Source organism: the organism of the source record quoted next, unplaced genomic scaffold, assembly GCF_019419815.1.
Source record: "Pyrus x bretschneideri cultivar Hongxiangsu unplaced genomic scaffold, Pyrus_bretschneideri_v1 Contig1, whole genome shotgun sequence".
Lineage (NCBI taxonomy): Eukaryota > Viridiplantae > Streptophyta > Magnoliopsida > Rosales > Rosaceae > Pyrus > Pyrus x bretschneideri.
Genome location: NW_025999390.1, coordinates 4,823,521 through 4,839,894, shown reverse-complemented (window position 1 = coordinate 4,839,894; position 16,374 = coordinate 4,823,521). Strand labels below are relative to the sequence as shown.

General features: G+C 35.5%; 2 protein-coding genes across 4 annotated transcripts in view; both read left to right on the top strand.

Annotated features, from left to right (window-relative positions):
* The window catches only part of LOC125475759 (protein TIC 22, chloroplastic-like), a 27,262-nt gene extending 13,045 nt beyond the window's left edge, over window positions 1–14,217 (top strand). The window contains exon 3 of the mRNA XM_048581026.1: window positions 13,910–14,217. The gene's annotated coding sequence lies outside the window, so the exon portion shown is untranslated. The remainder of the gene's footprint in view (window positions 1–13,909) is intronic.
* On the top strand, window positions 13,113–16,374 carry LOC103950014 (protein TIC 22, chloroplastic). Of its 3 annotated transcripts, none has more exons than XM_009361165.3 (8): window positions 13,113–13,540; window positions 13,790–13,849; window positions 14,224–14,298; window positions 14,815–14,862; window positions 15,295–15,354; window positions 15,462–15,533; window positions 15,692–15,727; window positions 15,824–16,374. In XM_009361165.3, exons 1-8 carry the CDS (start codon window positions 13,145–13,147, stop codon window positions 15,914–15,916), a joined length of 840 nt encoding a protein of 279 aa, XP_009359440.2. In that variant the 5' UTR covers window positions 13,113–13,144; the 3' UTR covers window positions 15,917–16,374. The 3 variants fall into 3 exon arrangements, with proteins under 3 accessions (XP_009359440.2, XP_048436974.1, XP_009359448.2); XM_048581017.1 differs by having other exon boundaries at window positions 15,692–15,739; XM_009361173.3 differs by lacking the exon at window positions 15,295–15,354.

The following is a 16,374-nucleotide window of genomic DNA, read 5'->3' as shown; positions in this document are numbered from 1 at the left end:
ACGTTTTAATGATTTTAGATTTATTTAATTTCTTGCATAAGATGATCTATGAATGATGATAAAATATAGAAAGTTCATATCCTTGAAAAAGGTTACGGAATGATAACCATAAAAAGGTGTGTTAAAAATTAAAATGTTTGTCATAAAGTATACGTCTCCCAATCTAATCTATATATCAAAGCTATCTTTCTTGTAGAAAATAGAGTCAAATTAATTTGACTTGGACAAAACAAGAATAAAATTATAGCACATGGGTTATCTTTGTAAGAATAAACTTAAAGATGGTACGGTCTCAAAATATCTCACATCAAGTAAAAGAAAAAGATAGCATAAGTTTTAGCCTTAATATCCTCTACAAGTTGTATTTATAGTTTTGTATGCGCAAATTCTATATAGGATGCCTAGTCACACCCAACTTTTAAATAAGTTTTGTTTTTGTGCGTGTACGTGAAGTATGGAACTTTGCAAAGTGATGGATAAATATAGGTTATTCTTGTTGACTAGGTCATATGGGTTTGCGATGAGCTACCTTTGATTTCCCCAGCAGTTTTATATTGATCCCTAGAAGTGAGTGATGAAGTGCCGAACGCTACAATGGATCACAGTAAAATTCTTCATATCTGTCGATAATTCAACTTTTTTATGTTTGGGAAGCCTCTGTTTTCTTTTTATTTTTTTTGGACACAGAGACAATTATTTAAATCAGTTAGGCATATAGATAATTGCACAACGCATGATATAAACGAGCTAAATCAAATTATTAGTATTTTATTGCATTCATCAAACCTCGACCTAAATATCTTGGATTGGAAAGAATCAGAATACACCATTGGTAAACTAGCATATCAGAATCCACAATATTATACCATAGGGGGTTTGGTAAACTAGCATATCAGTGAAAATGTTTGTGCAAGAAGAATTTCCTAGGAAAAACACAAAGGGATAATTAACATTTGGCCCCTAAACTTTTGGAGTTTTCCATTTTAACTCTTCTAACTGTTTTTGGTCTCAAGTTGGTCCTTAAACTTTGAAAATGTGTAAAATAAGTACATCAGTATATCAACTACAAAGGTTGATAGATCATAGAATTACTAGTGGACTCAATTTAATACGTGGTTGGTTGGAATGTATCATATTGTAAATTTCAACCCGACATCAAATCTTCGTAACTCCTGTAGATTTCAAAGAGAGATGAGAGATTGACAAAGCAATGTAACACTGAAATGACTAATTAAATTGTTGCACGTGCAAGAAAAAATTATTAAATCACATCATTTGTTCAAGTCGGTTATAATCATGTTGCTAAGGTAAAACTAGCTTCTTCCATTGGATCCATTACTGTCATATTTAAAAAAATATATATATATTCGAATTAGATCAAGCTTATTCATTTTTGTTGGTTTTGTCCATTTTGCTAGATGTGATATTCACGTTCTAATAAATCAAGGGCATTTTGGTCATTGTAATAGATTATTGAAACGCCTTAATAAAAATGGTGTCGTATTTGTCACCTTTGTAACAAAAATTACTTGTTACTTTCTTTCATCGCATTATTTAACACACTTTCAAAAATTTAGGGACCAATTATAGATGAAAAAGTTGAAGGACGAAAGTAGAAAACTATAACAAAATTTAGGGGCCAAATACGAGTTTAACACCCCGCAAAAAAAAGAAAAAAAAAAAAAACAAAGTATCTCATATTATCGCATACACCAACCACTTTTCCTTTTTTTCAATTATCGATCGAAGGGAAACTTTTAAAGAAATTAATTTTTTTAACGTAATTAGAGTAAATAAATAAACATGGCATATGAAATACGTGCATAGTCGAATGTATATATACGACGTGGACTAAAAATTATGGTGGCTTAGTGGAATTCTCCTAAAATATGCTAGGCGCTAGTTAGACGGCAAGCTAGAACCTAGCGGCTAGGAGGGAATCAGGCAGGTTAGACGGATTTGAGTAAATTATTATATCTCATATAAATAGTGTCTATTTTTACTTAGAAAAAAACCTATACTAGTATTGGATGACATTGCATATAATATTTCTTTATTTTTATTAAAGTTACTATAAAACATATGAATAATTACATTATACTTGAAATTTTCAAATATTAAAAACTTAATGTAGGTCCACTAAGTCTAATAAAACACTAGAAATGAAAAAGCCCATTAACTTTCTTTTGTTAAATTGTTGTTTTGGACGTTTTTGGTTGGGTCAAGAAGGCCATTAAATTTTAAACTCATTTAGCTTTGGTAAACGAAAAGTAGGGATCCACTTAAATAGCAAACGACGACGTATAATATAGGTCATTTAAACTATTCATCGTCTTCATCTTCTCACCCGCTGCTCCCGCTAATGCATCTTCTTGTCGATGGCCACTAGACTTCACGCTTTTCGTTCTGAATGCAATTCTTTTTCAGACAAACTCAATCACCCAAGCAGATCTCCCAGCCGCCCAGCCCCGCCTGCTCCGCCTAGCCCGCCTAGACCCTCGCTTACGCACCGCCGAATGGGTTTTCCGACTTATCAAATAATTTGACCTTAATCGGAACGGCTGGCCACCGCCCACCACCTAGGCTCCGCCTAGGCCGATTTTTAGAACACTGGTATTCTGACTTCCCACTCCGCAAGGATGTTGAGCCTTCCTTGTGGCGGTGCTGCTGGTCCCTGGTGCTGTGGCTCATGTGCTGCTATATGGTTCTTCTTAGGCACGGGTGTACAAGTCTCTCGAAGATTCCTGTTTTCATCTGGCTTCCATGGAGTACTGTCCATATCTTGTATATGCTCCTTGTTTGTGCAAGGTGTATTGAGTTAGATCAAATCTTTGTATTTCATAAACCCTCCTCTGTTGGGTTATGAAACTTGAGACTATTATTTCATGTAAACGTTATTTTGTTTTTCTTTAAAGAGTATTCATTTTTATGCTCTCATTTTCTGTTTTTTCATGCATCTAATTCTCTTTTCAGTCATTCGTTCCACACCAAAAAAGGAAGGAGTGGAAGAGAGAATAATGAAATGCGGAAATCACTTCCAAAAAGAAAAGCCTTATATTAATTTGTTGATTTTCTTACGAGTGCTACTATATGGTTTCACAAAACTAACATTATTGGTATAGCTGAAATGCCTCTATGAATCTTTTCAACCCCCGAAAGGATAGACTGCCTTGGTCCCTTTAAAACAAAGAGTAATGCTAGGAGAATAAACTTGTAGACTAGATTTGTAAACTAAATGATGTGTCACCAATAAGAAATAAGCGTGTTAATGAACACTTAAGTAATAATCCAATCAACTTCCATGTCATTAATTAGTTTATTAAATTAGTCTACAAATTTAGTCTTCCTAGTATTACCTTAAAATAGAAGAACACACTCTAATACATGTGAGTTCTACATGCACTAACAAACTTACCTATATTAGAAAGTGCATTTGTAATGTGTCTAAATAAATAAATAAAATAGCATTAACGGTTTTTTTTTTTTTTTTTTTTTTAACAAACGATATTATCTACACTAAGAGGATGGAGGATTGGGTTAAGTTTCACAATCGGCTATTGAACTTAAGACCTCTCACTTACAAATAAAAAAAAAAATATCACTAGACCGTAGTACTAAATATCAGCATTATTGGTTTATTAAATATAAAGTACCTCTAATATATATTTTCATGAATTTGTAGTGATGCTATATGTGATGATTCTCCTTAACACATTTCTCATGAACAAATAAAGAAGCAAGTTTAAGCACGAGATTTTTTTTCCTTCTGCGAACATGAGTCCGATAATTATTTTTAAAACGGATATATTAAGGAGAATAATTAAAGGATTTTCGAACAATTTTTATATGATAAAATTTTATCATGCGGCCTACATGCATGAATATATTACAGAAATATACATAAATATCACTAACTAGTAAAGCAAAATTTATTTCTTTATCTTGTAGCTGTTTTGCTTAATTGGATGTATTACATGATATATAATCAGGGATCAATTACATGGATCATGAGTCTCAGTATTTAGTATTCATGTATTTACACACATTTAATTAAATATTAACCATTATCTTAATCTAATGAATTTCAATCTATCCAGGTCAGTTTAATGTATTATATCATTTGCACTGTATCCCATCTCTCTGTAACTTTCATTTTCCATATCACAATTCCCAATCTCAACTTCATAGGCCAAAAATGCCTCTCTCTCTTTTTTTTCCCTCAAATCAGCAGAAAATTTGAAGGAAATAAATGTAGCCCATAAAATTAAGAAAAAAAAATGGAGGTGAAAAGCTTTTTTGGGTTTATTGGTTTAGGAATATATAAGGTGAACTGAAAAAATAGGAAAAGGAAGAAGACGATCTGAAGAGGTGGAATTGGGGAAGAAAGAGTTCCAAATAATCCAAAATGACAAAATTATGAGATTATTGATTTCTATTTGGATTTCAAAACGTGGACATGATTTGCATCTAATGAAGGTCATGGTTATTTAATGGGTTTATGAGATTTCAGGTTTACGAATATGATGATATGGAGAACAAAAGCAGAACAGACTGAATAGTCACGGAAGAGAACATACATGAAGGAGAGATGGGATACGGTGCAAATGGTGTAATACAGTAATTCTGACGTAGATTGATACAAACTCCTAGATAATACTCGAGATGCACAGATGATAAATGTAGAGACTTGAGATCCCAAATATATTACCTTGGGGCCTACGAAAGGTCGCCTCTTTTATTCGTTATACTATACACTTATACACACATATAGCAAAATATATAAAAATACGAGTAAGATCTTTAATATACATGGCACGTGAGTGATATTAAACTCGTTATACTAATTTACGATATACCCAACGCCCACGGTATAGTCGCCAAGCTTGTCCAACTCCTTGTCTATAGAAATGAAGCCGTCGCCGTCGTCATCAGCATGCCTACGACCATCCCAAGCTCTAAGGCCAGGGCATATCGCGCCGAGTTCAGCGAAAGCTTCCTTGAGCTCGGCCTTGGAAAGTTGGCCGTCTCCGTCCTTGTCGTATCTTTTGAAAATCTTCAATATCTGCTCCTTTGTGTAGGGTATTTTGAACCGCTTATACTTATCCTTGTTTTTTTCATTTGGTGAAGTCTCACGCTCCTTTGGGGGGATTATATTGGGCATTATACTCTTTAAGTTGATCTACGAGCGTGATCTTAATTTGCAAATACTACAAGAAATTAAGGCTGAGGTCACTTGCTTGCACTATGAAATTAAGGGGCAGATATACACATATATATAGGGCTATGCCCGGTCAAGAGCCCGATCCCCTCATGCACGGGCACACTCTGTACAATAGGAATTATTTTAATTCTTGGACCTCGAGGGTCCACGTGTAGAAAAATATAAGTAGTCAATTTATTCTTTTTATATAACTACCAATCTAAAGTATTTTGGTCAGCATTTGGTTGATTCTAAGTTGATATACATTTGGGACATTAAGAAAGAATAATGTTGTTTGGCTACAGTTTTTGACTACCTACCTCTCTCATGAATCTCACTTATATAGAATGCGATTCACATATATAAGAGAATGGATGAGTATGTGAACTGAATAACAGCACTCATTTAGTAATGTTGGCAACGTACAAAGTTTTATAGTTTTTTATATTATACCATGCTACCAGCCAATCACTCTCTCTCTCTCTAAATAATAATTGATTCCCATGGAAGAAATTAAAAGGTTCCCTATCTTCTTTTGTTGAATCATTTTTATCTTGTTCTAGCTAACTTCTAGGTGCTGCATGTTGTAGTTCAATTTCTAGCGGATTAGTTTTAATTTTCTTGTATTTGTATATATGTGGACTAGATTTTTGCGTGCACATAAAGCATGGAACTTTTGCAGTGGTAAAGCTTGTAACAGTAAAATTCTTCATCTGCCAATGCTTGTTATGGACATTGATGGAAGGGAATAGTTTGTTCAACTTTTGGGTTTATCTTTATGAGGCCTTACGATTTTTCTTTTTGTTTGGTTGATAATTAGATTCGTGAAACCTCTTGGAAAATAGGTATGGATCGGGAGACATTTTTTTACACAATTTTTTAGGGTTCACTTTATGTTATATTTTAACGATCCAATTATTTATATTTTGGATCTTCTTTGAACGATCATCTTTACCCAAAATATAGTACTTAAATTCGAAATCATATATGACCGTCGAATTAAATGGTAATCATTTTATTGTTTCTTTGGAGAACTATATATATTCGTTTATTTTCTTCATTCCAAATGGATGTCTGAATGATTTTGGATTTGTTTAAAATCTTGCAAAGATGATTTATGAATTATCAATTGAAATATAGAGGGTTCATATCCTTGATAAAAAGTTGCAGAATAAAAACTGTAAGGTTTATGTCCCTCCTCCTCTCCCAACTCTGCAACTAGGTGTAATTTTTTTCCTTTTCCATATCCATAAAATTCCCTTATTCCGTTGAAGTTCTCCACACAAAAAAATGTGCGTCCCCTGATCTAACCCATATAATTTAGAAGATAAAATCAAACTAATTTGACTTGGATAAACAAGAGTAAAACTAATGCAAATGTGTTGTCTTTGTAAGTATAAAGCTTAAGGATGGTACAGTTACAAAATATCTCACATCAGGTAAAAGAGAAGGACATCATAGGTTTCAGGTATTTCCTCTACATGTTGTATTTATTGACATTCAACTTCTACGTAGTTTCGTAGTTTTATAGTTTTGTAAGGGCAAATTCTAGATGGGGGGCCTTTATTGACATTCAGCTTTTAAACAAGTTAACCGAACTAGTCGATGGTGGTGGTGGGACTCGAGGTCGACGCCAGACGATGAGGAACAACAAGATCAATGGTTTTATTGGATCTCTTGGTCCCTATGTGGGATGGCTTTAACACCCTTTTTCGTATAGGATTCTGTATTTTAATTTTAACACTCTTTTTCATCAGTAGTTCTTTACTAATCACTTCCTTCATTGTTTGATTCAATTTCTTGGTTACAGTCTTACAGATTCGTATATAGGTTGGCTTCAGATTGTCGAAAAAGAAGGAAGACGAACTTAACTTTAGGGTAATCCGATTTTGTAGATATAATTATTCCTCTATGTTTTGTATTATCTTTTTCATTGTGGAAAGCACATGATGACCCTTTTAGAGTGATATTGACAACTCCTAAAATAATTTGCTGAATGGAATCCGCTACACTTGATAAAGCACTTATCAGCAACCACGGCAATAGTTGCCTATAACATCCCACATTGTCCAAGGGAATGGATCCTATAAGCCTTATATGTATATTCTCATCTCTACCTAGCATGAGGCTTTTTGAGAGCTCACTGGCTTCGGGTTCTGTAGGAACTCCGAAGTTAAGCGAGTTCGCACAAGAGCAATCCCATGATGGATGACCCACTGGGAAGTTCTCGTGTGAGTTCCCAGAAACAAAACCGTGAGGGTGTGGTAGGGGCCCAAAGCGGACAATATCGTGCTACGATGGAATCGAGCTCGAGATGTGGTAGGGGCCTGGGCCAGGATGTGACAATTTGGTATCAAAGCCAATCCCTGGCCGAAAGTGTGCCGATGAGGACGTCGGACCCCTAAGGGGATGGATCGTAACATCCCACATCACCCAGAAGGGTGGATCTTGTAAGCCTTATATGTATATTCCCATCTCTACCTATCATGAGGCATTTTGGGAGTTCACTGACTTCGGATTCCGTAGGAACTTCGAAGTTAAGCGAGTTTGCATGAGAGCAATCCCAGATGGGTGACCCACTGAGAAGTTCTGGTGTGAGTTCCTAGAAATAAAACCATGAGGGTGTGGTAGGGGCCCAAAACGGACAATATTATGCTATGGTGGAGTCGAGCCTGGGATGTGATGGGGGCTTGAACCAGGATGTGACATTGCCCCTATGCAAATACAAGTTGATAAGATGGTATATATTGTCTAATAAAGTTCTTAAGTTAAACAACTAGTGAAAGATGTTACTGATTAAGATTACTCTTATCTTTAAAAATGTCATTTATTGACTCATTTGGCATTTATATGCTACTTTACAAATTTGTTACTCAAACCCATTTTTCAACACTCTTTACATTTTATCTCACATTTTAAAATATTAATATATTGATTTTATCTTATCATATGGAGTCCAAATTTTATTTTCAAACTCCTTACCCAACAATACTTTTAAATAAAATTTGTGCGGGATCCAACTTGTTAACTTGAAGAAAAAAGTAACTAGGCAGAATTGTAAAACGAATTCCTTGAAAACAAGATAATGGATGGATTAGTTAGAGGTCCATTCTCCACACAAGACACATTTGTATATGAATCGATTCTCCAATTGCTTTTCATTAGATTGTATGTTGTTAACTCTATTCAATATGCATTTTTCCTATGTGTTGTAGCAAACCTAACTTTCCTACCTCAAAGATACTCATGTTTATTACTACAAGTGATAAAAGTTTACTACAGTAGAAATATGCTTGCCAATATGGAATTATTCGCAAAGAGTGATTGAAGGGAATAATTATCAACTTTAGGGTGAAGCCTCTTGATATGCTTTAAAGGAAGGTTTTTATTCGTATCCCCAAAGTTGCATGCTTTAATTTATGGACCATACTTTTCTCATTCTTCAGAGAAAAAATCTTTATCTTGAATATTACTTTTGTACGATAAAACAATGTCACATTTCATCTTTACGAGAAAATGATGACTTTCGTCTTTACCAAAAATAATGCAAGTTTCATCCTTACTTTTGTATTCAAATCGAGAAACTCTTAGAACCATTTGGATGGAAGGACTCTCAACACGTATATAGAGGTTTTACAATAAGCTTGTATTATTTTTGGTAGGTTAAATAATAGAGCTCTATTAGAGGGGGTATTGAGGAGGAGCAAAAGGTGTAGTCACACATGGTCTCAAATTTGAAGGGTCCCCTAAATTTTTGCCATCTAACATCATGTAATAATGTTCTATATTTAAAAAATTACTTTTGTTAGCACTTTAAACCGCATTGTGCACTCCTTATAAGAGTATTTTTTTTTCCTTTCTAATATAAAAACTTGGAGTACAATAACATTTTTTGAGTGTCAATAATAACACCCCAAAAAGCGACAGTTTCTTAATTTTATAATATAACAACGTTATATATATTCAAGTGAACTAAAAAGTTAGAGGTTTGATTTTTTTTTATTTTTTTTATTTTTCATGTTTGGCTATTTAAGAAATAACACTGCTTTTGATTATTTAGTGAATGTTATGTTTGTAACTCTTTTTACTTATTATTAAGGATATTTGTAAACATGCAATCAGTAAGTGCTAAAGTTTGTTTTGATTTTTTTTTTTTTGAACAAACAATATTATCTGTTTTCTTAATTTTAAATATAACAACGTTATATATATATATATATTCAAGTGAACTAAAAAGTTAGAGGTTTGATTTTTTTTTATTTTTTTTATTTTTCATGTTTGGCTATTTAAGAAATAACACTGCTTTTGATTATTTAGTGAATGTTATATTTGTAACTCTTTTTACTTATTATTAAGGATATTTGTAACATGCAATCAGTAAGTGCTAAAGTTTGTTTTGATTTTTTTTTTTTGAACAAACGATATTATCTACGCTAAGAGGGTGGGAGAGTGGGCTAAGCTTCACAATGGACTAACAATAATATGATTCAAATTCGTCTTTGGCGAGAATTGAACATAAGACCTCTCACATACAAGTGAAGAGGAATACCACTAGACCGTAGTACTAAGTGGCTCTATTTTCTAGTATCAATACATTGTCATACTTTTTCAAAACTTAAAACTATCTTAAGAAGGGCCCCTTTTACAAATTTCGCACAGGACCCTCAAAATCTCAGAAACGGTCCTGAGCTCTACCAGCCAAGACAATCCACTACTTACTAAAACTAAGGAAGTTAAACCCCTAGGTCAATGTATTTCTTTGGACTAAAAGGAAATAGTTTTGAGGTCTCAATAGGAGCACTAGGTGTACTCCTAGTTGAAATTCTCAAAACATACAAACAAGAGGGGTGTCCTTATAAGAATAAAGGGAAACATATGTAGCATTGCCTCAAAATATCTCACATCGAATAAAACTATAGGACTGGTCTGCATGAACTTTTAGGTATCCTTCACTTACAAGTTGGTTTGTGAGGACAAGTTTTACTCATAAATTATTTAGCATAAAAAATTGATTCCTTGATCTACACTCGACAGCACACCATGGCATCGATAATTTTCTCACAATATGCATTTTTTTTCAATGAGTCAAAGATTCAAATGTGAGATGTGTTTAACATTATGGATATTATAGAGACAAGTAGACAACCATTACCCCTTTAGATGCCAAATGGATAAAGAGTATGTGGATATGGCACGAAATAATGTACAAACCTATCATCCTAATAGGGGATTTATTCAGTAATTTTATCAAAGGAATATTAATAATAATCTAATCAAGTGGTAATTACCTTTGAGAAGAGTTGCTCTTTGAAGAACACAGTATGATGAAAGTTGTAAGCTGTGTTCTCCGCTGGGGGGAGGGGGGGGGGAGGGGGGAGGGAGGAAGTTATTGTCTATCGTTAGCCTCTATGGTATAGATTCCAAACATTCATGATCTAGATGTGAATGAATCGAGTTCAAAAACTCACCAAGCGTAATTGTCTTGATGGCTTTAAGAATGATGCAGTATGCAACAGCAAGCAGCAACATAGTGGAGAGCCTCCTTAACAACCTTAGGATACAACTTTCACAATTCATGGCCTTGCCTAGACCGAGAACGATCACAGTATGCAACAGAATATTATAAAGCATAAGCATCATCTAACGTAATATCAAATTCCTTAAGAAGAAATCCAACAAGTTCAACGTCATCAGGACCTAATGCCTTGTGGATTCTCCTGATTCTCTTATCCTCTATCGGCTCAATTTCCATCATACTTGATTCATCATTTTCCTCAGATTTGAGACGGTGCAATTTGTTGTCATTTGAAACTTCATGCAGAAGCTCTTTATAGCCATGTTGTCAAGATCGGACCTTGCTACCCTCTAGACGCAGTGGAAGGGAACTCCTCCTGCATCGGGCCTACACCATTAAGCTACGTGAAGCTACATTAAACAACACAATCTCCACACTAGTACTATTTGGCGGAGTTATTCAAACTTAAACAACATGAAACTTAAATAACATTAAAAAAATATATTTAACAATATAAAACTATTATTGAGGGAGATTACATATTGACAATAAATCTAGAGAGTTACTCACTTTAATGACACGTGTCACTCGAAATCTGTTTCGAAAATTTATTGAGATTACATATCGACAAGAAATCTGGAGAATTACTCACTTCAACAACATGTGCCACTGGAAATCCATTCCGAAAAATTATTGAGTCAACAAGAAATTTAGAGAGTTACTCATTTTAGTGACACGTGTAACTCGAAAACCTATTTGAAAAGTTACTGAGATTACATATTGAAAAATTATATTTGAAAAGTTACTGAGATTACATATCGAAAAATTATTTAAGTAACCATATTAATTCAATTAAAATAATAAATTATGTTTGGCCTATGACCCTTTGGCTCTCTCGGTTGGAGATGGTTTTTTGTTACAGGGCTATGTTTGACCTATAGCCCTTTGGCCCCCTCGGTTGAAGATGGTATGAAATATGACTTGACACTGTTCATTAAATTATAGTTTCTTAAAGAGTTATAGGACTAAAGGGAGCCCTCTTGCCCTTTTTCGGTTGGAGATGGCCTAACAATCAATAAGAGCAACTCCAGCGGGAGCTTTTGCTCTGGGCACAGGCTCGTGAACAGGGCTAGAGAGCCCGACTAATTTGGTCCAGCGTGTGGTAGCCCGAGGGACAGGCCCAGCCCGGGGGAGAGGCCTAGCACGAGTTGCCAGCCCGAGAGCCCGAAGTGGGTGTGACGTCAGGGCGACATCAGCTGCTTTTTTTATTTTTTTTCTGTCAGGCGCGTGGGCGCGCGTTAGGGGACATAAATTCAGAAATGGGGCCCGTGGCCCACTCAGATTTCTTACCGTTGGGGAGGCCACGTGGCTTCCCCATGTCCATTGGATTTCAATGGCTATATTTTATGGACCGTTGGATTTTCAAAGGTAAAAAAAAAAATTAAAAACCTCATTTAATTTCAGTCGTTGAATCTGAGATCAACGGTCCACGTTATTAGGCTATGGAAATTTAAAAAAAGAAAAAAAGAAAAAACAATTTAAAATTTTGAAATGTTACAGTTGTGCCACGTGGCATAATCTGGAGTGTTGGAAATTCAAATTTTTTAATCCAACGGCAGAGATTAATTAGGTGAATAAAAATTAAAAAAAAATGTAAAAAATTATTATAAATCAGAAAAAAAAATGAAAACATTAAAAAAAAATTGATTTTACTTTTCTATAAATACCTTCTCATTATCTTCTACCTTACACCACAATTTCATATTTTCTCAACTAGTTTCAACCACATTCCTATCTTTCTTTCAAAGTTTCAATCTATTTTTTTTTTCCATCACCAATAATTGTCTTTTCGGATTTTATGACAAGTAGGGCAACAAGAACGATTAAAAATCTTATCTGAAATTACAAATAAAATTATTTTGTATTATTTAATAATACTTCGGATAATGACACGTAGCGCAACGAGAACGATTAAAAATCTTATCCGATATTATAATTAAAATTATTTTGTATTATTTTATAAATAAAAAAAATACTAATATTTTATTACCTATTGCTAGGGCTATTGAAGTGTAACGGTGAAGATGCAAATGCTATTGCCAGGGCTATTACTATTCATTAAGGGCAGTTACTGTTCATTAGGTGGATTGAATAGTGTATAGTCTGGGAGAAGGCCTCTAACGCCGGAGTTGCTCTAAGCACCTTTAAAAAGTGTTTAAGAGGCAACGGCCACACATAAAAAAACTGTGCCCTTACACGTTCTAAAATTTGCATTACGGAGTGGGCCACCGAACTGCATGGGCTGGATTGTATTGGGCCATTAATTATAAGTCCAAGTGGGTTGCAATATTTAGCCCAATAAGTTTTATTTAATTATTTAACTTTATCAAAAAAACCATTCAGCTTTACTCGGCTCACGCACTGAGACGATGGAGTCCGCAAAGCCCTACCCGCGCTCAAACCCTCTGCTCTCGCTCTCCACCTTCATACACCAGCACTGCCTCCGCCTCGGCGCCGAGCTCTCCACCCGTTTCGAAGACACCAAGCGGCTAGCGGGAATCCTAGCCGGAAACTTCGCGCCGCTGGCGAGCAGGCGCATGTGTTCGGCTCCGGTTGCTCCGCCCTTCGCGTGGCTGGCTCAGAGCAATCACGCCCTGGCCGCTACCCTCAGCTCGGACCACGTGGCGAAGAGCCTGGCCGGCACGGCGGTGTATACGGTTAGCAATTCGAACAATGAGTTCGTGCTCATCTCTGATCCCAATGAGGCCAAGTCCATTGGATTGCTTTGCTTTCGGCAGGAAGACGCCGAAGCATTCCTCGCTCAAGTTAGCATTTTTAATTTTTTTTGGAGGGAAAGATTAGTAGGATGAGTAATTAGTTGCATTTAGAGGTTAATTGGATGGAGGAATTAGTTGCATTTAGGTTCATTGAGTGGAAATTTAATGTTTTGCTTGATTTTTTGGCTGAAAGAGATGCATTTAGATAAATTGGGATTGTTGAGAAGTCAGTGATTTGAAATGCGGATGTTATTTTTTGCTTGAATTTTCAGCTGGTTTTGTATTTGGGTGATTCAGGTTCAATCGAGGAGAGAATTACGAAGTGCGGCTAAAGTTGTCCCGATTACTCTTGACCAGGTGACTTGGTATAAAATGGAAAGCAATTAGCACACAGTAACCAGAATTCCATATTATTACATTGCCTGTGAACTTGCGAATTAATCATTTGTAGGCTAGAATTTGGTGTCAAGTAATTTCAATAGTTGAACAAGTAAGGATAAAACATATCTGTGAGTGGCGAGAATTTGAGGAAAGGTTCCATCTAGTGGGCAGCATATGGTCTCAGATTATCAAAGTTATGGGGGTCGTATGACATGTCCCCCTTTTAAAGTGTAACGAGAACTAGTGTTAGTGTTATGCTACTTAATTTCCAAATTACTTGTTGCCTTTAAACTTAGATATTATGTCCAGTGGTAGATCCATACGATTTAGCATTACTCTGTATCTTGTAGGTGTACATGCTGAAGGTTGAAGGAATTGCATTCCGGTTTCTGCCTGACCCGGTTCAAATAAGGAATGCACTCGAGGTTTCTGTTTTTCATTATGTATTTGCTTTATATTTCAGTTACAATTGGTCCTCTTTTTTTTATTTTTATTTTTTTATGGTCTTATAGTTTCACTATGGTATGTCTATGTTTTGATACATAAGCCACATGCACTTTCATTCCTTATGCCCCTAGTGGCCCTTGGACACTTGCTTCGCCCAATGAACCCTGTATGACATGCATTATACTGGACTTCTGTCTTCATTAGTAATTGTCTTGGAAGAAACTCTTGGAATGCCTGTCATATGGGCCTTCATATCGACACTCTCGAATATCAATTTTTAAGACATCTAGTGCAAAGTGAGAACAAGGAGCTTCGATGAAATGGATATATTAGATGCAACACGTTAAACTGTGTTCGTACAGAAAGTCTACTGCCTGTCCTTACATATTGACTGTATCTTTTAAGACAATTCAAACTGGGTGTGCATTACATGAATCTGTAATTTCTTTTCTGAAACAATTAAGATTGGCTCGCAATCATTTTCTGTTTTGTAGCTCAAATCCGCTGACAGGAGTGCATTTGATGGAGTTCCTGTTTTTCAGGTAGGCTAGTCTACTTGTTGATTGTAATTAATAGATTGCAGGAGTATTTGAAACATGCTAGGTAGGACGATCCAGGGGATGAACACCTCCAACTTTGTAGTGCATGATATGGATGACATTAGTAATTCACACATGAGTAGTGCATTTTCATCGTATATTGAAAAAAAAAAAAAAAAAAAAAAAACAAGTTTATGTTTTGGGAATTGCCTGACCTTATGGGCTTCTATAAGTGCCCAGGCGGTAGAGTTGTCATATTGCTGTTCTCAGATCTAGTGAATTGGTGGGCATTATCTGGGAGTGATCCTTAGGCAGTAGAATTGCTTGGGTGAATATGGCGATTATCTTACGACTAAATTTTTGTTTAGCGTCGGACCTTCTGGAATTGCTTGTGTGAATATGGCGATTATCTTATGAGTAAATTTGTGTTTACAGTCGGACCTTCTGGTTATGAAGAAGAAAAACAAGTGTTACTGCCCAATATATTTCACCAGGGTACTTAGAATTGAAGCCTCGAGCTCGTATTTATGTATTGTTTTGTCAAGTAACTTGCTTTTATGAGATTGGTTTAGACATAATTAAATTTATTTTCCATGGTGCAGGAAGATATAGAAAAAGAATTGTCAAAGGTCTCAAGAGCATCTAGAGGACCTGGGGTTTCTCAACATATTATGGTGTTGTATAAGCTGTTGTCAAAACCTTTCTAGATAATAGATGTGCAAAAAATTTCATTACAGTCGGAAAATAGGAAGAAAATATGTTATCATATCTGTTGATAAGGCTTCCCGTTGCTTTATTGCATTCTCATTATTTCAATAAAATGTTTTAACAGGTTGGCAGTTTGGAAGACGTTTTGAGAAAAATGGAGGTATTTGGTCTGGTAACTGCAAATTTTTTTTTTTTTTTGGTTCTTTTGCTCCTACTCTCTAGTATTTTTGTTGAAAGAAGTTCAATGTTAATGCAGTCAAGCGAAAAGAATTCAGGCTGGGAAGACCTGATTTTCATTCCACCGGGAAAAAGCTACTCCCAACACATTCAAGATGTGGTTAAAGCCTGAAACGTACAGAGCCCATCTTCAACTAACCGTGCGAGGATTTCAATTAGCAGTGAGCCCCTTGCATGTTTCAAAAGGTTCTCATAAATAAGGCAGGTCCGCCATCATGCTCGCTCATTCTTTGTTTTCCCTCGGAGCTGGTCGATGATATGCAAAGGGAAGCAGAGCTTGGAAGAGAACATGGCAGAGTGGAACAACCCAAATTTTTCTTTGCTGGAGGTGAGTGAATTGCCAACTGTGGACTCTAGTGGAAATTATTTGGTAAATTTGATGTCATTGTTCTCTAGAGAGTGTATCAATGTTCCTGGTATCGTAGACGGGTTAAGAGTATTCAACTATTTATACACCATGTCGCTCTCCAATCCCCGTGTAACACATGTTGAAAGGCTTAATGCTAGACCACACTATATATTGTATGGAAGTTCTTCGACAGGAATGCTATGTTGTGTATTATCTTGTAA

Bases quoted from the DNA above. Each gene is read 5' to 3' on its own strand.
- LOC103950014 (XM_048581017.1), top strand. From the start codon at position 13,145: ATGGAGTCCGCAAAGCCCTACCCGCGCTCAAACCCTCTGCTCTCGCTC. The intron at 13,850-14,223 runs GTGACTTGGTAT...TGTATCTTGTAG, and splicing joins TCCCGATTACTCTTGACCAG to GTGTACATGCTGAAGGTTGA. The intron at 14,299-14,814 runs GTTTCTGTTTTT...TCTGTTTTGTAG, and splicing joins AAATAAGGAATGCACTCGAG to CTCAAATCCGCTGACAGGAG.